Genomic DNA, 22684 nt, shown 5'->3' with positions numbered 1-22684 from the left:
TATTTAATAAACAGCCTATCAGTATATGTTGTTGACATAATTATCATAATTTAACATTATAGAACAACCACAAAAGTTACTTTTCCAACCTGTTCTGTAAATATTATTGTATTACAAACTACTCGGCTACCTACTTCCAAAAAATTGTTTGCCATAATCTAACAATATTAAATAAGGTTCGTGGTTTAATAAAAGAGGTTGTCGATTTTTTTCACCCAGAAACCTAAACAGAAGGAGAAAAAAAAAAAGCCTTTCTGTTGTCTGAGGTGCTCTGCCCGAGGCAGGGAACGGACAAGATGACCTCCAGTCACCGCCGCAGCTCCTGCAGGTGCCCCGGCCTGGAGGCTGGGTCTGCAGACAACTCAGATGCCTGGGAATCTGAGTGGGAAATGAGTGGCAGCCTTATTTCTACCGACTTTTTATTAACCTCTGATAGTGTATTTTAATTATTAAGGTAGGCAGCAAAGCGAAGGCTGGACTTTATCGCCAACATAAATTGCATATTTTTCCATTTCATACTGCAGTGGTTTTAATGCCTTGAAATATCACTCACGCTCATCACGTACTTCAGGATCACAGTGGCTATAAGGCTTGCCCCCGGATGCTTTTGTCTAATAAGTGTATGTGCTACAATATCACAAATTTGTTTTTTATGATCTTAATAATTAGATTTCAATATAATGGCTTCTCTCTATAGCCTTATACATTTTATTTCATGTGTTTAAAATATTAATCTGAGAAGAATCTGTGGGTTTCCCTAGACGGTCAGAGTGGTCCGTGGCACAGAGTTAACAATCCCTGAGACAAAACTACAATGCAAAAGATGATAGACCAACGGCAAAACATAAAGCCTACATCTCAAAAAAAGCACATAAATGAAAGCTCACTAAACACTAGAAAATATATTTGGAATGTATGTTATGAGAGTTAATAGTCCAGAGACGTGCAAAGTGCTTGTTAATTTTTTTATTATTTTTCAATTAATTTTTAAAACAGTAATTACCCCACAGAAAAATGGAAGAATGTGGATGGTATATTCATAAGATATGAAGCAAAAATGGCCCTTATATGTGGAAAAACAAAGTTCAGCCTCACCAACTAAATGCAAAATAAAGCAACAGGGGCATGACATTTTCACCCATTAAATTGGAAAATATTTGGAAATGCATTAACTCTCATTTCTGTAATGAAGATGGCAAAGAAATACATACTGTTGCATAAATTCAACAACAATACAAATTGTTGTGAGCTTCCTAGAGGACAATATAGCAATTCATATCAAAAGCCATTGAAATGTACAAACCTTTTAATCTCATCATTTTGCTTTTAGGACTTTACCCTAAAAAAATGGTCAGAGATGTGAACAAAATTATGCAAAAGGAAATTAACATTAACTTTATTTATAAGGATAATGAAAATAACAAATATATCATAACAGGTCATTAATTTTTCATAAATTGCTATTTATCCATATGATGAAAATGCAGTGCACCTATTAAAAATCAGGTTAAGGAAACAAGAAAATGCTCAAGATAAATTGTTAAGTGGGATAAAATGAGTTTCAAAAGAGTTTACCTAGAATACAATTTCAACCTGCATACATAAAGATGAAGATATTAACTGAAATATTAACATATTTTTGGGTGGTGAGATCTCAGTAAACTTTCTTCCTTAGGTATTATCCACATTTTGTGCAATCAGTAACCAGTTTTACAATCTAGAAAATGCAAGCTACTCTTAAAGGTTGACCATTTTTGCATGCACACACACACACACACACACACAAATGAGTTAAATAAAATTTGCAGGCAGTGTTGGGTGTCTGCCTAAGGCAGGATCTGAGTTCTTTGGAGCAACACTGAGAACCAACTAGCCGCTCTTCTTTGTCCCTCAAAGATCAACATGCTCCTTAACTTTCAACTGGGAGAGAACTGCCCCTGCCCAGATGAGATCCGGGAGGAGCTGTACGACTTCCATGAGGACCTTCTCTCTCACTGTGGTGAGCTTCCAGGGATGCGGCTTCTTCAAGGACAAGTCTGTCCCTCAGTCCTTCACAAGAAGCTAGTGGGGGGGAAGGAAGATGGGAAGTTATTTTCCTATTTAAAATTGCAATACTGATTATTCAAGAAATGGTCCTACCCAAACTACTTGGGTCAGAGAAAATAGTGGAAATAATCCTGGCATAATTCATGACTGAAATTCCTTCTACCTGGAAGAGAATTTGCTGAGATGTGAGAAGGGAGGATGGTGTCTCTGAAGAAGGAAAGGTAATAATTGACTATGACGTAAACCTCACCCAGCTCACTTCAGGTTAGATAGTTAGGACCGGGACTCTGCTTCCAGCCGAGCCAACACTCTGATCCCCTTTGTTCTGCAGCGTTTGCAGTGATACATTACTGTAACTTCTGCCTTTAAGAATTCTAATGCATCTGCTGATTTTAAGTGGCTCTTAGCACTCGTGCCACTCATACATCAGTGGACTGAGTAATATATTGGATAGATGGTCTTTTCATTTGAAATAAGTCAATGTTAACTCCTTCTTTCTCAAGGCTCTACAGTGCTCTGGGGGCATAGGTCAGAAGAGTTAAGTCTGGGGATTGAAATTACTTGATGTTCTTGTACACAACAAATCACCTTTTTAAAAAACTTGCGAAAAGATAGTATGTAGATAAACATTTAAAGTTCCAGAAGTTCTTATGTTCTCTCAATCATATGATGTTTCATATAGTGTTCAAGATTTCCACTTTGTTCTGTGACCTGCTAGGGGTCCCCCTGGAGGAAGAGGAGGAGGAGGAGGAGGTCACCTCCTGGGCAGGCAAACTCTGTGCCTTGGTGCAGAAAATCAAAGGCCCCAAGCCAGAAACAGAGCAGCCGGCGGTGGAGGAGCAAAAGTGCCCTAGTAAGTGACCATACCTTTCAATTACAGTGCTGCCCACGCAGTCATCCTCTAAGACTTAATTAAGGGAATTAGCTTTCTAACAAATACCTAAGAAAGAGATGGGCTGCTTAGCTTCCAAGACAGCATCTGGGCATCTATTACAGTTGGTGGTGGTGGCTATTGCTGTATATTTTGGGCTATGCTTCTGATTTGATTTACTTTCAGTCTTTTGAAACCTGAGAGGTCTCTTGCTTGGTGGGTCTATCTGCTCTTGTATTTCTAGTTAAATATGCCTAGAAATGTGTTTCTGTTCTTTGTTTTATGTTTCCACAATCTTCTAACCATTGTTGTCTCTGTCACTTCTGCTTGTGGTTCCTTAGCATCAAAAATTGCCTCAGTAATTTTGAAGAAACAAAATAATAATAAAAGAGGAGTAAAGGAAACAGGGTGTGGAGTTTTAGGGAGGTTGTTTTTGTTTTTTGGCTATGATTTTCAGAATGTAACATCCTAGAGGACTTCGACCTTCTATTCTTGCAAAAATGCCAAACCTTGTCCAAAGTCATTTCTTTCATCCTTACAGTATAGGTGACTCCTACCATGTGAGCCATGTTGAAACAAGATCATAATTTGCTCTGCAAGGCAGTTTACTGCCTATAAACCATTAACATTTCAAAAGGAACATTGTCTGCATATTATACATGCTCAGTCTACTATTTAGTATCAGACTCTGCAGATATTTCATTTGTCTAAAAAAGGAACTTCCCAGGTTTAATATAGTTGCCTTTTATCTTGTTCCCTGTTCTTACCTGTATTAGACTATGCCTTCAAATCATGGACTAGAGCAATAGCATGTCAAGGTATGATTGGTTTGTCTGAAAACACTACTTTGAGGTTCATAAGTCTTATTGCCCTTTATGCTGACTTTCCATCTTTGTCAGAATCTCTCTGAAAGGAAGAACCTTCACCATTCATCAGCAGAAGTGTTGAAACCTCTGGAAAAGGGTATGGGGTACTTGGCAGCAGTTGCCCTGGCAACCCTGGATCAGTCCCATCTGTCACCACAGAAAGAGTAGGGTGGGTATCTGCTGAGGATGTGCCAGCAGGATTCTAAAGGCACAAAAAAGTGAGTTTAGACTCCTTTTGTGGTTCCTGCCAAAGCAGAACTAAAAATAGACTGAGCTGACCCCTATTGCCTGCTGAGAGTCTATTTTGAAAGTGGATGTTTCTCGCTGCTAGAATGTCACGACTAGGCGCCCTCCAAGGTGACCATTTCGTGTCAGGGAAATGGAGTCCATCAGATGCAATCACCTGGCTCCTTGAAGTCTTTCTGACTCTAAGAATGGGGCCCAGGCTCCAGGGGTTGTCATCTTTAGCACTGCTACTACCGAGGGCCTCAGGCACAAGGACCGCGTGCGAACATGCAAACCTGAGAGGCCACCTGAGGAGGGGACTCCTCCATGTCTTCACCCCTCTCCAGGTTTCTTCCCTCTCAGGTTTATGAATTATGAAAGGTACTAGCTTTGTGTCACAAGTCTTCTACCCTTGAGTTCCAGAAATAGAAGTAGAAGGTGGTCGTCCTTCTGGTTGTCCACATGTGGGTCCCTGCCTAAGGTTCCACAGTCATAAAGCCCCTCACTCAGAGCTGACCTTTTAAGAGAAAATATTAGGAATGCTTTAACAGCCACACCCCCAAAATTGTTTTTAACCTGATTGAATGGAGACAGTGTTTCTGAGTAGGTAGGCAGTTGCAATAAAGGGGTCAAAATTCTTTAAAATGTTGGTAACTTTGTCAACATTGTTGCTTATCTGATTTCTCTTGGCCTTGCGTTTCACAGGATATGAAAAGTACAGCTAATGAGAATAACATGCTAGTGGGAATTGACAACTTACCAAATACTTCCCATAGTAACTTACTAAATACTTCCCACAGTTAGTCCTCATGGCCCCGGGTTCTGCACAGTTACATCGTTGCTCACGTGCCCTATGTAGTTTGGCCTAAGATGGCTGTATCTGCACTGAACTATTTCTTAAATATGACATATACATTAGATTAGGCAGTATAAATAATCTAGAGATGATTTACAGGATGTGGGAGCATGTGCGCTGGCCATGCACTAGTACTGCACGACTTTGGGTGAGGGACGTGAGCATCCAGGGAGTGTGGCGTGTGCAGGGGCGGTCCCGGAGCCCATCCCTTGCAGACACCAAGGGATGATGGACTATTAGTTTACTGCTGTCAGTTTCTTTTTTTCCAACTCTTCCATTGTATGGTTGGATGAAAATAGGACTCAGAAGAAGTAAGGGATACTTTCATTTATTTTGTCCACACTTACGTGGTTCCAGGAAAATTTCCAGGGGACTGAATGTCACCAGCCCAAGGGAACCAAGACGAGTAAAGCTGTGACTTGACTCAGCTCTTCTGCCTCTGATTCCACCCTCTTTCCATTGCCTCACAACATCTGCCAAAGAATGTACAGTATCCCTCTCAGGAAGCCCCCAACACAAATATTACATAGAGAAAGGCTTTCTAAAGCCATCACCTTTTTATCTTGCCGACCACATCTGTGAGGTAACTCACTACTCGCCTCATTGTTATATGTAGCAAGTATGAACCTGACAGAAGCCAAAATTTTAACATCAAAAAGTCAGCCAAGCCAAAGATCACGCTCGGGGTTTTCAGGGTAGGTAGTACAGTTTCTCCTGTAGGAGAAGTTGGTGTTGCCATGACCTGCAGGGAAACCTCAGCACTCCTAGGAAACAGGCAGCAACAGGGTCCTGCAGCCCACGGGAATCCGGCTTGCTGGCTCAGTGTGTTACTGCACTCGCCTAAGCTAACTCCAAGCCATATCGAAGATCAAAGCTGTTACAGTCTTATCAAAAGATCATATGATAATGAAGAGAGAAAATCTAATAGTAGCAGCCCACTCTACTGGGTTACACTCTGTTTTCATATCCCAAACCAGCAAATTCCCTAGAAAATCCTTTGCCTGTTAGTTCTAGGCCTGTGTTTCTCACACACAAGAGTTTAAGCAGGGCTTCCCTGAATATAAACACCTAGTCACCACGTCCTTCCTCCAGGGGCATCATCTAGCACAGGACCTGGCACAGTGTAGGTCCTCGATAAATGTTAGATTTTTTTTCTCTCCCCTGGCAGTCAGTCTGGCTCAGCCCAAATCTGGGTCAGACTTCTGGGCAACAGAACTGTAAGACAGTAAACTGGTGTTGTTTTGTCACTGTGTGGTGGCTTGTCACAGCAGCAATAACAAAACTGATGCAGGCGGTAACAGCAAGAAGTGCACTCCAGGTGTCAGGCACCATATAAAGACAGGGTTGGCATATCTTGGCAACCAGTTAGAAATGTGAGGAAGAGGAAGGTGTTACAGATGGTCTTTATGGATCCCTGTGAGGCAGGTGATTGAGTTAACAGACATAGAGGGGAGGGGTAGAGCCTGCCTTTTATTTAGCTCCTTAACAGTTGCAAGAAGAGGTTTTACACCTCTCTCATTTTGCCTGGAGAGCCCTGCATGGGACACAACACAGGCATCATTAGTCCTAGCATGGAGATGAGGAAATGGAGAACCCGAGGCATTAAGCAAAAGCACTTTGCCCTCACAGATGGCCAAGCAGGGAACAGAACTCATTCTGATGATGCACTGGTTCCCGGTCCAGTGCTTCTCAGCAGTACATGCAGAACAGGTGTTCTGCATCTGTGGAATCAGTCAGCATCAGGCCTGCCCTCTGGTGATGGAAAGAGAGCTTGGTTGTCAGGGGAAAGAAAACCTTCATTTACTGAGCACCTACTTTGTGCCAGGCACTGTGCTCGACACTTCACCTCCCCTCGCCTGATTTTATCCTCCAGCAAATAGCCAGGTTCCTATTTTGCACACCAGGCAACTAAGCCTGAGAGAAGCAAAATTATTTGGACAAGATTCTTGCAATGGGAAAGGAAGAGGCCAAGACTGAAATCCTGCTGCATGTCTGGGGCCCCGGCTCTTTCAGAACACTGTGCAGGGGTGGCTGGGAGGGAGGCTGCAGCGGCAGGGGGAGAGGACAGGGAAGGACAGGTTCCAGGATGCATGGCCCCTAGCTTGCCCCATCATCAGTTCATGCTCCATACCGAACAGACATAGGGACCAGAATGAAAGCAGTTCGATTATTTCCCCAGCACAGTGAAGACAGAGACCTCAGTCCCCTGAGTCTTCTGCTGCCGCATCTTGGCTGCATCTTCATTTCAGCGTGTCATCTACTCTCTCTCTCTGCTCTTTGCCCCATCGTCTCATCAGTCATTTAACTGCCTGAATGTTTTTGAGAAGGTGATTATGGGGCTAGTTGACTGATTTGAAAAACAACAGGCTAATTATCTCTATATGATGGATGAGAGCCCCGGGGCCACAGAGGGGGACTGGCAGGGTCAGCAGTTTCCCTGGTGGTCTGCAGGGCTGCTTCTGAGGGGGAGGGATGTCAGCGGTGGCAGGAGAGACAGCCTTTTTGCTTCCACACGTATCTCCATCATCCCAGGTGGGGAGGCTCTGGCTAAGGTAGATAACCAGTAAGGGAAACCCAGACACAGATGTAGCAGAAATATCCAACCACCACGTGCTGTCCACACACAGCCAGTCCTGAGAGCCAAGGTCAAGGGCAGCTAGGCCAGGTAGACTGGGTGACGTGTGGGGTTCCTGCCAGTTGTGGATGGAGGCAGGAGGCTCTGTCTCTGGTACTTCTCCAGCCTTCACCCCCCATGCTGCCTCTGCAAACTGCATGGTTACAGGAGCCTCAGTTTGTTTATTAAGTTGAAGTGGGGTTTTTTTGCCTTATTAAAAAAATAAAGTGAGCCCTGGCTGGTGTGCCTCAGTGGATTGAGCACTGGCCTGCAAACCAAAGGGTTGCTGATTCAATTCCCAATCAGGGCACATGCCTAGGTTGCGGGCCAGGTTCCCCAGTTAGGGGCACGCAAGAGGCAACCACACATTGATGTTTCTCTCCCTGTCTTTCTCTCTCCCTCCCCCCACCAATCTAAAAATAAATAAATAATCTTAAAAAGAATTTGAAAATCAATGACTAATCTTTAAAACAATATAAAGTGAGCCTTAGTGTGGTAATGACCATCATTGTTGAGGAAATTGTTCCCACTGCGTCTTTTTTCCATTCTTCCCTGGTGGTTACAAGGGTCAAATGGTAATTCAGGTGCAGTGTTTAGCACGGAAAGCTCTTGGTAAACATTGCCTACTATAACTGTAACAAGAAAAAGAATGTTCTAGCCAGCAGCTTGAACTTTTACCCCTATTCCCCGCCCGTGAAGCCAAGAGAGAAGGAAACAATGTCCCAGTCTGTAAATTAAATGCGGAGCTGGGAGAGTGAGGGCTGGGTGGGTCCTCAAGGCTCAGCCGCTTGCTGCAGAGCCCGAGGCGGACCCTGATCCCTCACACGCCTCTGGGGTCTGACAGCCGCTGCCTGGTCCCTGGGCCCTGGGGACACGCAGTAAATGGAGCAGTTCTTTCTTGTCATCCAGGAACAGGGCTCCTTATGTCTTCGCAGGCTTTTTTAGGTTGTCAGAGGCTCGTAACCTTGGTCTCAGTGTTTCCAACAGCATCTGTGTTCTCATGGAATGAGGTAAAACGTGGTGCCCACAGTGCGGCCTGGGCGGGGAAAGCACAGAGAAATTAACGTGATGAATTTTCCAAGTCCCCTTGGGGTCGAGGGATTGAACTTCCTACCCTGACCTCCTATGCTAATAAGTATTTGGCCACTTTATAATGCAGACCAGACTTTCAGCCCAGAGGAAGCTCTGGGGCAAGGAGCACAGAGGGCATGAGACCTTCCCGGGGAAGTCTTCCCGACCAAATCAGCAGACTGCTGTGCGTTCTGACCCTGACACAGGCAGGGTTCTCCTCAGCCACAGGTCAGGGCAGCGAGCAGCAAGGCCACCAGCTGCCGCAGCTCCTGCAGCTCCTCTCCTCAATGGAAAGGAGTAGTGGTGTGCAGTGATGCTTCAGTGAGTGCCAGTTACACACCGTGGTCGGTCACCACTGTACTCTTAAGGTTTTTCTCAGTCTCAGGTTTTACCGTTAATAACAGCCAGCTGGGTAATGTGAAGAGAGGGCCAGTTGGCCTTGAAATGTGGTGGTGCAATCGGTGCTCATCAGTTAAACCCAGTGAAGCCTTGGGCATTCATCTGCTAGCTTAATAAATTAGTACAACCTTTTCAAAAGCTCAGTGGGTCAGAGAGACACAGAATTCTAGAATCTTAAGCTGCAAGTGACTTGACTTCATAGACGTGCACAGACACAGAGAAGTAAAACAACTTCACCAAGGTCACTCAGCCAGGGCTGGGACAAAGCACCCAGCACGTTTATCCCGGTGCCATCCTTGCATTCATTTTCTTCAACGTGGGTTCTATATTGCTCGCTTCATTGTATTGCGGAAGAAATTGAGGCACTGGGAAAGTGAATAATCTGCCCAGTTCAGAGTCGGTTGGAAAAGCAGCCAAAGCTTTATAATTACCAGGATTTATTTCTGAATCCATTTAGTAGTTGATTATAAGAGACATCTAGACAGTATAATATAAATTTAAAGAAGTACTAATTTTTTTTTAATTTTATGGAGCTGTTGAAAGTAGGCAGCTCAGAGATGGTTTCGATTCCAGCAGCCAAGGCTGGAGTGTTAGCTCTATCATTTACTAATTGTGTTATGTTAGGCAAGGATTTTCTACTGAATAATGCTCTGTCTAATCTCCTAGTACTTAGAAGTTTGTATATCTCTCAACTTCTGAAGTGAATATACAAAGGATAGTTCATAAGAACTTCATCACCACATGTATCATAGCAGATGCTTTCAGAAAAGAAAAAAAAAAAGAAACTCAGGTAGAGGAGCTCAGAGGATCAGGTGTGCCTGTAATTTCAGAGTCGGAGCCAGCCCCCAGGCCTGGTTCATCCCAGGTTCTGCTCACACTCGCCACACGTGTTCCAGCTGTGCCTTCAGGCTGAGGGCCAGACGGTGGCTGCAGTTCTGGCCTCACGTCCAGTCATGACAGTGTACAAGGGAAAAGCAAGTTTTTCCTGCCCTGGCCAGGTAGCTCAGGTGACTGGAGAACTGTCCTGATATGCCAAGGTTTCAAGTTCTATCCCCAATCAGGGCACATTCAAGAAGCAACCAATGAATGCAAAAATACGTGGAAAAACAAATTGATGTTCCCCCCCCTCTCTCACACACACACACATACACACACGAGCACATACATCAATAACTTTTAAAAAAAAGAGGAAAGCTTCTCCTACCCTTGTATTTGTGAAACAAGGATGCTGAGATTACCACTGTTTGGAGAATCTGGTCACAGTTTCATTCATGAACCAATGAGCGTGACTAGAAAATAAAATCCCGACTTAAATCAATCAGTACAGCCCTCCTTTGAAGTGGGGTTCCATCAGCTTTCACTGAGGATCATGGGTCCTAAGGTAGAGAGAGAGGCTCATATCTCCACAAAATCTGGGTTCTGGGAAGAAGGAAGAAGGGAAAAATGAAAGCTGGCTGTGAGGTCAGGAATATTCGTTATGCCATGGTGGTTATCACCATCAGCGTCTGTCATGCACTCAGTGGTTAGTGTTGAGATGTCAGCAGTTCTAGCCCGTGATGTTCAAAGGGAGAAACGAGGCCAAACTGGGTCTGGGAAAGCACGGACTGTGCTGTCTGTGCCCTGTGTCCATGATCTAATTGGCCACCACAGTGCTGCAGTAGGTGCTTTCTTCATTCAATGTCACTATGGTTTGACAGAGGCTCTGGCCAGACCCAGGCAGACTTCCATTGTGTCTGCACTGTGCCACTCACTCCAGGCACCTCAGTAAAAACAGAACTGGATCTTTCTCAGGTCCCGCCTTCTGCGGGTACTTTACAGCTGCTTGCTCATTGAGACCCTCCAGTCTGACGTGTAGCTTTGGTTGGGAAAGGAGTCAAATAGCGTCAAACCAGGCCTTTCTATCAACAGGAGTGTATTAGTTTCCTATTGCTGCTATAACAAATTACCATACACTTAGTGGCTTTAAAACTCTGCAGATGTATTATCACCCAGCTCTGGAGATCACAAGTCTAAAAGGGGTTAGCAGCACTGTATTCCTTCTGGAGGCTCTGGGAAAGGAGCCACTTCTTGCTTTTCCCAGCATCTAAAGGCCTCCTGCATTCTTTGACTAGCAGCTCCTCTCAGCAAGGGGATCAGTCTAACCCCTACTTCTGTCGTCGCATGTCCTTCTCTGACCCTGACCCTCCTGCCTCCCTCTTATGAGGCCCCTTGTGATTATATTTAGTGCACCCAGATGATCGGGGGTAATCTCCCCAACTAATGCAGTGCCCCCTTTGTTACGTCAGGTTTCCTGGTACACACAGGTTCCAAGAATTAAGACATGAATGTCTTTAGGGGGCCATTAAACAGCCTACCACAGGGAGGCAGAAAGCAGAGGGCAAAATACATTTGTTCTTTCTCTTGAAAATGATCCACCACCTGTTAATGCCTCCAGAGTATTTACAGCATAGCACAAGCTGAATTTTTAGTCACCTAGAATTTAAAAATCAGCGCACATAATTTAGAGGCACATAATTATTTTTCTTTTCCAATTGTTAGTGTGAGCTCCTTCTCCTCAATGTAATCAGAAGACATTTTCTTCCAAACTGGCCTAGGTTTCAGAACAGACTCATTGAAATGTAACACCAGCATAGCTTTGGGACTGTAAACTAGAGGAATTTGCTTTGCCAGAGGCCAAGATCTGCTCTTCGATAATAAGCATGCACTTCATTGCATGATGGCCACTTGGACGCTGAACTAAATTTAGAAATGGAAAAAAAAGATTCTTTCCAGACCCCTGCAGCCAAAAATTGAAACCTGCACCGTGAGAATATATGACCTTTCTCTTATTGTAGCTGGCATCGCAGAGCTGGTGATCTGAAAAAGAGTTGAAAACCATTGAAAAAGAGTTTACCAAGTATTGTGGGTGACACTAGAGAATTTCCTTACAAGGTTCACAGAATGGAGAGCTTGGGGTTCTGAGGTCCAGAAGCAGGTTGCAACATGGCAGGTGGAAGAAAGTAAATAGCAATAATACCTGGACTCCCAAAATGAGGTACTCAGGCTAGCTGTAATGTAGAGACACTCTGTCCCTTTCTTTTTATGTGAAAAGTCTAACTAATGCAGAAACATGTAGTAAAGTAGCTATTTTTCTTTTAAAGTATCTTTCAGACATCAAGTCTTCCTAAACAATACAATGCATTAGAAATATTTCCATTCTGAGTTAGCCTGAACAGTCATTTTGAGTGTAGTTTCCAGATCATATATTTGCTATAATTGCCTAAATGTGACTCTCCCTAATTACACTAATTGCAAAGTGGAGTGAGCTAGAATGTTAATAATAATTTCATAAATGAAGCCATTTATAATTGTCAAGCAAACCACATGCACATGACTAGCTTCCCTGAGGCAGTCTGCTTCATAGGATTTATTTTATATCTCAGCAGAAGACAAGCATTGGGTTACACATATTTCTTTCTTACTTCATCCTTTTTGAAAAGAGCACTATATAGCTTTTTAAAAATCCCATAAGCTGAACCATCCAGGGCACTTGATAAGGGCCTTCTTCAAACAGGCGAATCAGTTGGTAAAAATCCCAGAGTTGCCACAAAGCCTGGAAGCAACTTCATTACAGGCGGTGGAGGCTCTGAGTGGGGTATGTAGGTGCATGTGTGCGTGTGCCTGAGAGAGACGTGGGGCCGCACAGCACGGCAAACAGGAGGTTTCAGCTCCCCGCCTCTCCCTTCCCTCTCTCCTGGAGTCTGTCCCCTTTCAGGAGTTGTGTTTCCCATGACTACTGAAGTGTTTTTTTAAATCATTAAAAGTCAGCATTCCAAAGGGGAACTTAGGGGAGCAACAGCAATGAAATCATTGTTTAGTTGTATCTGTTCTTTACGTATCTGTCTGTCTTTGGTTAAGAATGAAGTTCAAATTTATCTCGAGAATTGACTTCCTTTGAGGTTGAAATTCCTGCCAAAATTGTCAGCTTTCCCCCACTGATACCAGAAAAAGATATTCACTTCAGGGACTACTTGTACAAGCAGCTCTTGAAGGAAAACGGCATCCCACACTCATCACGGCAGAGAGCAGTCCTTTCCATTAGGTCCCTGCACCTACCACTCGGAAGGCCCCTCCGAGCTTCATCGCAGGCTTTCTGTTCCCTGCGTCTTTGCAACGTGGGCCTAGTCCGGGAATACAAGGAACTTTAGACAAAGGACTCATTAGGGAAAAAAAAATAAGAGAACAAAATCTTATCATATCTCTTCTCTAATTTCTTTTGAATGGAAATATTTACTACAGGTATTGTACCTTCTAGTGAATTATCTTATTTCCTAAGAATACACAATTTTACCCATTTTTTTAATATTTTACTTCCCATTAAATGGTCCACATGTATGTATTTAGTTTCCCCAACAAGGCTCCTGTGGGTAATAATTGTGTCTTGGAATATTTTCATGTAGGGTGCGTAACTCAGTGCTTAACAGAAAACATCCCTTGATTCATAAGCTACTTGAGAAGGGACACAACTGGAGGTGACCGAGATACTAAGATGAGGACAGGAAGAAACCTACGAAGATGATCTGTCCTGAGGTCTGGATGTGCTGACGCCAGGGCAGAGCCTTCCGCAGTTGACAGCCCTAGTTTCCCGTATGACTGAGAGTTAAGTATTGCTAAAGGGTCATCTAACATCAGCAGCATAGAGTTAAGTGGGTCCTGCAGCCTGCAGTGTACCTTTCCTCCCTGTGCCCGATTGCACTGGCTGCGCACCAAGCTAAAGAAGGCCACTCGGCCTCTGTGTAGAAGATACCACACTCCCCACTTGCTCTGAAGATGACTGATCTTAAACCAAGATTGCAGAGAAAAGCATTTAGGGCCCTGAAGGCCCCCGGGAAAGCCCTCTAGTGATGAATGAATAATGACTGGGCCCTTGCTGACTGCCAGAGTCTCATCCTCCAAACAATGATTCTCTGATCCTCTTTATTTCTCAGTGTGAGATGTCTTACCATCATACTCACATTTAGCCCACCTCCCATCCACAAACAGACGTGGAAAGCTTCCTGAGCCTCTGCCTTCCAGGCTCAGGTCTCTGCTATGTGATCAGAACCACGTGGTCTAATGGAATAAGGTTTTGTCTTAACTGAAGGGAAAGCTTTGCTGCTGAGTGGTGGCCATCACCTCAGTGGGACCCCTTTACACAGATCAGTGGTTCCCAGCCTGTTGGTCTCAAGACCCCTTTACACTTTTCAGAATTTTCCAAGACCTCAGAAAGCTTTAGTTTATGTGGATTATACCTATCAATGTTACTGAATTCGATTTTAAAACAGAAATTTTTAAATAATCATTAGTTTACTTATAAATAATAAAAGCCCATTACATTTACATATATAGCATACTTTTATAAAAACTACTAAATTTTTAATACAAAAAAGGATCAGAAGAGTGACATTGTTTTGCATTTTTATAAATTTCTTATGTCTGCCTTAATAGGAGATATCCAAATTCTTATGCCTGGTTTAAAGAATAGGAAGAAAAATTGGTTTCAAACATATATATATATAGTTAGAAACAAGAATATTATAATAGCTTTTTCAGATAATTGTGGAAATTCTTCTTTAACACTATATAAAAGCTGAGCACGTACATTCTTCCCCTTTCTCCTGTGTCCAAAAATGTCCTTGTGTACCCAATGTGGCCTCAGTGTCTTTGGAATTTTTATGGAATTATCATGCCTATGCAAATTCTCCATGCATGTGTATTAAACTTTGATTTTTCTCCTGTTTTAAAAAAAAGTAGCTTCTCAAAAGTTAATTGCCACGTGGAATCTAAACCATATTAAAGAAATTTTTGCACTTGTTTACATAAGAATACATTGGTCCATGTTACACGTTGAATGGACGTTTTACCCATGAAATGTTTTGTAACAGCGTGCACTGGTCACAGGGGAATTAATGTTTCACCCTGTTATGCAGGGCTTCCAAATGTTAGCATACTTAATTATAAAGGGTTTAAAATCATATTTGTTCATAACAGTATAATAAGAAAAGTCTTAAGTATTAGGAAACTGTCTCAAAGTGGCAAATAAACTTTTTTCCAAAACTCTGGTTTTCAAAGCTCAAATTGTGTTATGGCAACATATACTGTCCAGTGTTTTTCCTTGAAGTGCTAGGACCACTTCTGTTTTCAAGATCATGCCTGTCGGCTACCAAAGTCTGACTAACCGCAGTTTTTCTGTGACTCTTTTAATTAAAAATGACATTTCGTGAGACAGCAGCAGTTTTAGCCCCCAGCTCGGTCACGTGGTACCCCCGCCCCCACCCCCAAACCGCTGCCCTGTGAGGGGCAGCAGTGCGTTAGGCACGCTTCCCACTTTGTCACACGGGATTTAAGGAGGTGTGTTCTGAAAAGTATGTTATCAATAAAGTAAATAATGTTTCTCTTTCACTGACAACATTCTTGTGTGGAACGGGGTGCTTTCTGAGCGCTTTCCGAGAGCTTTCCTGGCGCTGTGGCATAAGGAGTAAGGAACAGCGTTGGACACTGCAGACTGAGCTCCTGCTGAGACACGGCAGGTTTACCCGCCACTGCTTTTTCACCGCCCGCCCGAGAAGCTGTCAACACAGTGAAAAGGCAAATAATGTCTCCCAAGTGTTACGGAAGTACGCGTTTGGCCTGGCACACTGCCTACAGGATCTTGGTGGATCCTGTCCCAAGGGTCTGTGGGCCATACTTTTTATAACTACTGTGTAGATAGCATAATAGTTAACCTTTATAAAGCCCACAATAGGTGCCAAGCATGGTTATATGCATTAATTATTTTAACACTCAAGTGTACAGGTATACAGATAGTCTACTACATTCCAAAACATGGGATCTTTTTCACCTGTTGACCCTGGCATATTTATGCTGCTCTGCCGCTGGCTCATGGGAGCGAACTAAAGTGTGAGGGGCCTTCAGTAGTAGCATGGCTGCCAGGGGTGTAAAGCTCCCTTTTCTCAGCTTCCTAAGGGCCTGGGCCACTAGACAGCATTCAGCAGAGGTTTGCCTGGTGGGTGCCAGCTCGCTAGCCTGAGTACAGAATACACTGCTCTTCAGGCTTCTTGAGAATGTTTTCTCCCTGCCATGCAATTTTCTTCTCATTTCTTTCTCTCCTATTCTTTCTCATATTTGGAAAGCCTGATCAACAAGAGTGGCCTCTGTTGTTGTGCCTGCCACTAACTTATTACACCTGTCCATTGACACACAACACTGAGGAGTCTTGCTTTTTCTATTGTGATCTTGGGGTCACATTTTGCTTTTCATTGAGCTTCAGCTTGGTCCCACTCACATCTATTTCTCTCACTCTCTTCTTCTTACCTGGAGGGCTGGCCTGGGCAGAGAACCTGCGGATGGTCCCTGCTCCACCCTTTTGGGTTAAAGGGCCATTTCCTTACCTGTTTGTCCTCGAGTGAGATGTTTTGCTATGGATGTTCCATTTCCTAGACTATAAATATTGATTTGGATTTTTAAGTCACTGTGAGGCTAGGAGCTTGCCCAAATCCTGAATTAATCTGAAAGCCGGTTGCAGGAAACGCTAATATTTATTTGGTTTCATCATGACTCTGTAAAATGCCCTGTTGAAAAGAGGATGGACCTTGAGTGGATGAACGATTCTGGTTGTTGCTTTTCTGGTGCAGTGGGGACTGTGAGGATGTGTGTTACCTCTGCAGAGAATTTGCTTGTTAGTGAAGAGAACTGTAATTCTTTCAGTCCAAAATACAGGCTAAAAGAGGGAATTGTTCTTACAGGACTAGAAGAACTTCTGTTGGGCCCCAGGGCATTTACATTTCTGCCTTGCCTTTATTCCTTACTGTGAAGAGTAACAGGAGAAAGGACCTTCTACATCATCTCCTGAGGAAACAAGTTCCTGAGAGGGGCCCAGTCTAGCCCGTAAATCACTGTCCCCCAGAGTGTCCAGATATTACCTGACCTAACAGCTAGTAGTCAGTGATCCCTGCCTAGTGAGATCGCTTAGCACCAGCTTTTAACTGTGCTTCTCTCTGCCTTCAGTATCCTTTCTTAAGGTTTTCACCTTATGTCTCCTGTCATGAGCCTAAAACACTCGCAGGGTTGATAGACGCAGCATCAAGTTAAATTAATCCTTCAGATCTCTTCAGGAACTCTATTTTTGTATCCTTATGCTGAGCCAGGACTGGGAGTAGAGCAGACACCTGCCATGTAGTGTGGAGGTAGAAGACGAGACTATTGCAGATGGCACAGGCTATGGAGGCGCCCACCTGAGTTTATTCCCACTCCTTTCACTGACGGACCGTGAGACCTTCATCGGCCCTGAGCGCTGCCTTGAACGCCGGGGCTGAATCCAGGATCTTGGTGCCATCCATACCTTGCAGGCATGTGCTAGGCAGAGCCAGGCTTGGATGCAGTAATGATGTAACAGCAGCACTTCTCACCTCTGTCACGGCACCTTCCAGACACACGTGTGGCGTGGGGAGGGGTGAGCGGCGCCTTCCCAGCCACTCGGCTCCGTCCTCCTGCTCAGATCTCCCCTGCTTTTCTGACTATCTCCTCACACCAGTGCCAATCAGCACGTGTCAGGGCCACTGAGTCCAACCTCCGAACACCCCGCAGCCGGATCGGGTCCCACTTCAGCAACTTTTTCTTTACTTATGCAACCAGTCATATTTCTGTGTGCCAGGATGAGCCCTGAGAAATTCCGAACCCAAAGTCATACTGCTTCCTGTCTTGGTGCCTGTGAAAATAGTTCGTGACTCAGAGTCAGCCAACTCCTGCAGAGACGTGGGCGGCACCATTCAGGACGAGGAGGTTAGGTGACCAATTGCAAAGCCTTCGGACCTCATGGAGTGTGCGTAGTCCACTCCCCTCCATCCCCTGATGAATTTGTAGGTTAGATCACCTTTTACACTATAAAAATAACTTTTGCAATTCTCAAATCAGTGGCTTGACCTAGTCAGTTCATAGTATGTGGTATCTTCTAAATATTCAGAGACAGTACATATGACAGAGAAATCCCAGTGCTTAGTATTCTTTACTCTAAAGAGGCAGCAGCAGTGCCTTCTTCCCACGCCTCAGCCCTCCCAGAACTGGTTGCTCCCCACTCTCTCCCGTGGTGCTTGCACATACCCCCTTTTTAGTGTTCATTACAGTGTTATAAAATAAAGATAGAACTTGGTTTTTACGAAATCAAAATGACAATGTCAATTCCTGGCTTATAAGCACCTTGAAGGCCAGAACAGCACCTTATTTAGTCTTCTGTTTCCAGCATCTATTCAAACATCATTTAATCAAAATAGTATATTTAACACCCTCAATTCAAAATTGAGATGCTCTGTTCTTGACGTGTGGCTCACATGTGTGTCTTTCAACAAAGTATTCTACTTCTCCACATTCCATATCCCCATCCTTTTAAAAAAATTTTAATTAAATTTATTGGGGTGACGTTGGTTAATAAAATTATATAGGCTCTAAGTGTATGATTCTATGACACATCATCTGTATACTGCATTGTGTATCTACCACCCAAAGTCAAATCTTCGTCCATCACCATGTATCTGACCCCCTTTGCCCTCTATTACCCTTCTAACCCCCTTCTCTCTAGTAACCACCATGCTGCTGTCTGTGTCTGTGAGTTTTTGTTTGTCTTGTCTGTTCATTTCTTGCTTTCAGTTTTATATCACACATATGAGTGAGAGCATGTGGTTCTTGGCTTTTTCTGTCTGACTTTGCTTGATATTCTCAAGATCCATCCATGGTGTCGCCAACTGTAGTATTTTATCTCTTTATGACTGAGTAGTATTCCATTGTATACATGCACCACATCTTCTTTATCCAATCATCTGTCGAAGGATTCTTCAGTTGTCTCCATGTCCTGGCCTCAGTGAATAATGCTGCAGTGAATATATGGGTACATAGATATTTTTTCAAGTACCTGTTTTTAATTTCAGGGGTAGATACTCAGAAGAGGGTTTGCTGAGTCATATGGTAACTTTATTCTTAATTTTTTATTTATTTTTTATTATTTTTTTACAATATTCAAATTGTTTTTCAAGTACAGTTTTCTGCCTCCCCCCTCCGACCTCTCCCTTTATTCTTAATTTTTTCAGGAACCTTTATATTGTTTTCCATAGTGGCTATACCAGTTTACATTCCCATCAGCAGAGAATGAGCATTCCTTTTTCTCCACAGTCTCTTCAACGCTTGTTACTTGTCTTGATAATAGCCATTCTAACAGGTGTGAGGTAGTATCTCATTCTAGTTTTGGTTTGCATTTCCCTAATAGCTAGCAGGGTTGAGTATCTTTTCATATATCTGTTGGCCATTTGTATGTCTTCTTGGGAGAAGTGTCTGTTCAGTTCTCTGTCCATTTTTTAATTAGATTGTTTGTTGTATGATTCTTTGTATGTTGTGGATATTAGCCCCTCATCAGAACCCTTGTTTTCAAATATCTTCCCTGATTGGGCTACTTGCCTTTTTATTTTGTTGGTGGTTTCTCTTGCTGTGCAGAAGCTTTTTAGTTTAATGAAGTCCCATTCATTTATTGTTGCCTTTACTTCCCTTGCCTTTGGAGTCAAATTCATAAAGTCTTTCTTAAGATCAAGGTCCATAAGCTTAGTACCTATGTTTTCTTCTGTGTAATTTATTGTTTCAGGTCTTATTTTTAGGTCTTTTATCCATTTTGAGTTAATTTTTGTACATGGGAAGAAACAATAATCTAGTTTCGTTCTTTTGCATGTAACTTTCCAATTTTCCCACACCATTTATTCAAGAGACTTATTTTCTCCATTGTAAGTTTTTGGTTCCTGTGTTGAAAATTATTTGCCCATATACATATGGGTTTATTTCTGGGCTCTCAGTTCTGCTCTGTTGGTCTGTGTGTGTTTTTCCACAGCAATACCATGCTGTTTTGATTATTGTCACTTTGTAGTATACTGTGAAGTCAGGGGATATGATGCCTCCACCTTTGTTCTAAAAGAGAGAATTTTTTAACCGTGACCAGCCGATGATATGTCTTACAACTGAATGAGGTGGCAGAGGTACACAGCTCTCCCTGAGCTAAAGACAGCTACAGTACTGGTCCTTCCTGTTGTCCTTCCAGCAACACTGAAGGAACTCATCTCACAGACCATGATCCGCTGGGCCCAGGAAGACCACATTCAGGATGCAGACCTCGTCCGGATGATGTTCAACCTCCTCCGGAGGCAGTACGACAGCATCGGGGAGCTGCTGCAGGCCCTGAGGAAGACCTACAGCATCAGCCAGGCCTCTGTGGGTGACACCATCAACCTGCTGGCAGCCCTGGGCCAGATCCGCTGCCTCCTCAGCGTCAGGATGGGCAAGGAAGAGGAGCTGCTCATGATCAACGGGCTGGGGTAGGTCATTCTCGGTGAAGTGCAAGCCTGTCAGAAGACTGTCACATGGGAAACTGGCTTCCCTTGCTGTCTGGATGTCCCAGAATCAAATCATGTACCATCTCTGGGTGCCCCCTCCTGCAGGCACTCCTTGTGGGATTACATCCTTGTCAAGCAGTCACCTTTGATAACATGAGAGGCCAGACTACCTGCTAATCAGAGTGAAGGGACATTGCCAGAAGAAGTGGGGAGGACTCTTGGAGAAAAACAGTTATTTAGCTTGAATCTGATGAAAATAGCCTCAGGGAAGCAATGAAAAAAATTAGAGGAAGGGACAGTGTGTCCAACCCAACAAGAGAGACACCTTGCGAGAACTTCTGCTTTTGACTAGAAAACTTCTGAGACTTCCCTCTGAAAAATTGCTCCTTGCACCTTCCTCTTCTCGGGACTGTGCTAGTATCGTTTTTGTCAGTCCAGGGACACCTTTTCCCATAACAACTGTTTGTGTGTCTCTTCCTTACAATTATTAAAAAGATAGCATTTTAGACATCAAAAAGATGCTTCCTTTAATTGGCTAACATAGCACTTCCATCTTGCAGATGAGAAAACCAAGGTCTAAAATGGTTCACTGTCCAGCCCACAGCTCCACTTGGTTAAAATCAGGAACTAAAGCTGCAGCCTTCCTGCTGCTGAATGTTCCATCCCACCGCCCTTGAGCTGGTGAATTAAAGGAGTGTCCATCAGCAAGGCCCAGAATAGGGACTTTGAGGATACTGGGGTGGGGTATGGGGTGTGGGGAATGCATGCATTCCTCGAATTCACTTCCAAAGGAGTATCTTACAGTAGAAATGAAAAGACTTTTATAGGAAGAGAAAAAAGCTACCAAATTAGCCCCTCCCTCAGCCCTGGCCATAGATTAACCACAGTAAAGGTGTCTGCTCCTAGCAGCTGCAACACTGGGCACTGGGCCGGGGAGGGGGGGGGGGGGGGGGACCACCCTGCAGGCATCACGCAGCCCAGTCTCCACCCTCCCTTCCTCACATTTGCCTGCAGCTTTATTTTGTAAATCTGTATTGAATGACCGAAAAACATGATTTCTTTTACATTCCATTGTTGATCATATCATTGGGCTTTGAGGACCACTGTCCTCATTGTTACCTAATATGCAATTGTCTTAAGAAAAGGCCATAGCTGTATTATTAAGAAAACTAAAATATGTAGGGACATAAGAACAAGAGTAGAAAGCAACAAAAGACCCTAAGTACGTGGCGGAAGAGAAATTAAGTGATTTGGGCTGCCTTGAAACTATTGTAAGTGCAAAGACCAAGGGGCAACTCTTTAATATGTCATTAGAAGGAATGTTTCAAAGAGAGAAGGCAAGTGCTTGGCAGAAATAAAAGAGCATAGAATATTCCAATCAGCTAAAAAAGCACTCCACGTTTCTTCTAACTGACCTAGTGCCTTCTAATTACCTTTTCAGCCTGTTTTTATCCCATTTTACCCTAGGTGTGTGTGCGTATTTATGTGTTCTCATCCCTGAATTTCCATAGCATTGAAGTTAGCCCAAGCTGACGTCTCTCTCCAATTCTTACCCTAGAGATATAATGAACAACAAGGTGTTTTACCAGCACCCCAACCTCATGCGAGTTCTCGGCATGCACGAGACGGTGATGGAGGTGATGGTGAACGTGCTGGGTGCAGAGAAATCCCAGGTAATGCTACAGGGAGAACTCAGCCAGAACTTGACCCCTGGGCAGGAACACAGGAGGTGACCTGTTTGCAGCCATACGGCTAGTGTCCGTTGCCTCAGTTGCTCTTCCCAGAGACAGGGAGGGATGCACACGGTGCCAGGAAGAAGCCAGCAGGTGGGACGATGCCGCCAAATGGCACCCAGCCAGTGGGAGCACTTCAGCTCTGGGAGCTCGGGGGCTTTTCTCACTCGTTCCACTGGGTGGTTCAGCTGTTACGTTCACCATACTTGGCAGCCCCGCTTCCTCCCAGATGGGATTCCTCCGGTGTGTTTTGTGCTGTGTCAGGAGAAGGCTGTTTTAAAGGAGAACAAGATCTTGTAATGATCCTGGCAGTGCCCCTCAGGAGTGCGTGGGTTTCCTCTGTGAGCCAGGCTCCTGACGGTGTCTTGGTCAGCCCCCCATGAGGTGCCAGCCATCGGGGGAGCTCCTGCTGGCAAGGGGAAAGGCAGGATTAGGCCTCACCCTCTCAGGGGTCCTCCTTGGAGTCAGATAGCTTCTGAAGGCAGTAGATGGGGAAGTGCCCATATGTTTTCATATGTTGGAAATTTTAGAGTGCCAAGGTCCTAGGAAAGCAGTTCCGCCAGCATTGAGAGGTAGGGGTGAGAAGGGAGAACAGACACCAAGCTCACCTTCCTCCTCACTT

At 44.0% G+C, this 22684-nt stretch overlaps 1 protein-coding gene across 1 annotated transcript in view; it reads left to right on the top strand.

Annotated features, from left to right (window-relative positions):
* RYR3 (ryanodine receptor 3) overlaps window positions 1-22684 on the top strand; it is a 502054-nt gene that overhangs the window by 340033 nt on the left and 139337 nt on the right. The window contains 4 exon segments of the mRNA XM_036031373.1: window positions 1897-1999; window positions 2765-2899; window positions 20038-20311; window positions 21888-22002. Coding sequence (XP_035887266.1) covers window positions 1897-1999; window positions 2765-2899; window positions 20038-20311; window positions 21888-22002 — 627 coding nt within the window.

This window comes from Phyllostomus discolor, chromosome 1 (assembly GCF_004126475.2).
Source record: "Phyllostomus discolor isolate MPI-MPIP mPhyDis1 chromosome 1, mPhyDis1.pri.v3, whole genome shotgun sequence".
NCBI lineage: Eukaryota > Metazoa > Chordata > Mammalia > Chiroptera > Phyllostomidae > Phyllostomus > Phyllostomus discolor.
This window is presented reverse-complemented; position numbering and strand designations above follow the sequence as displayed.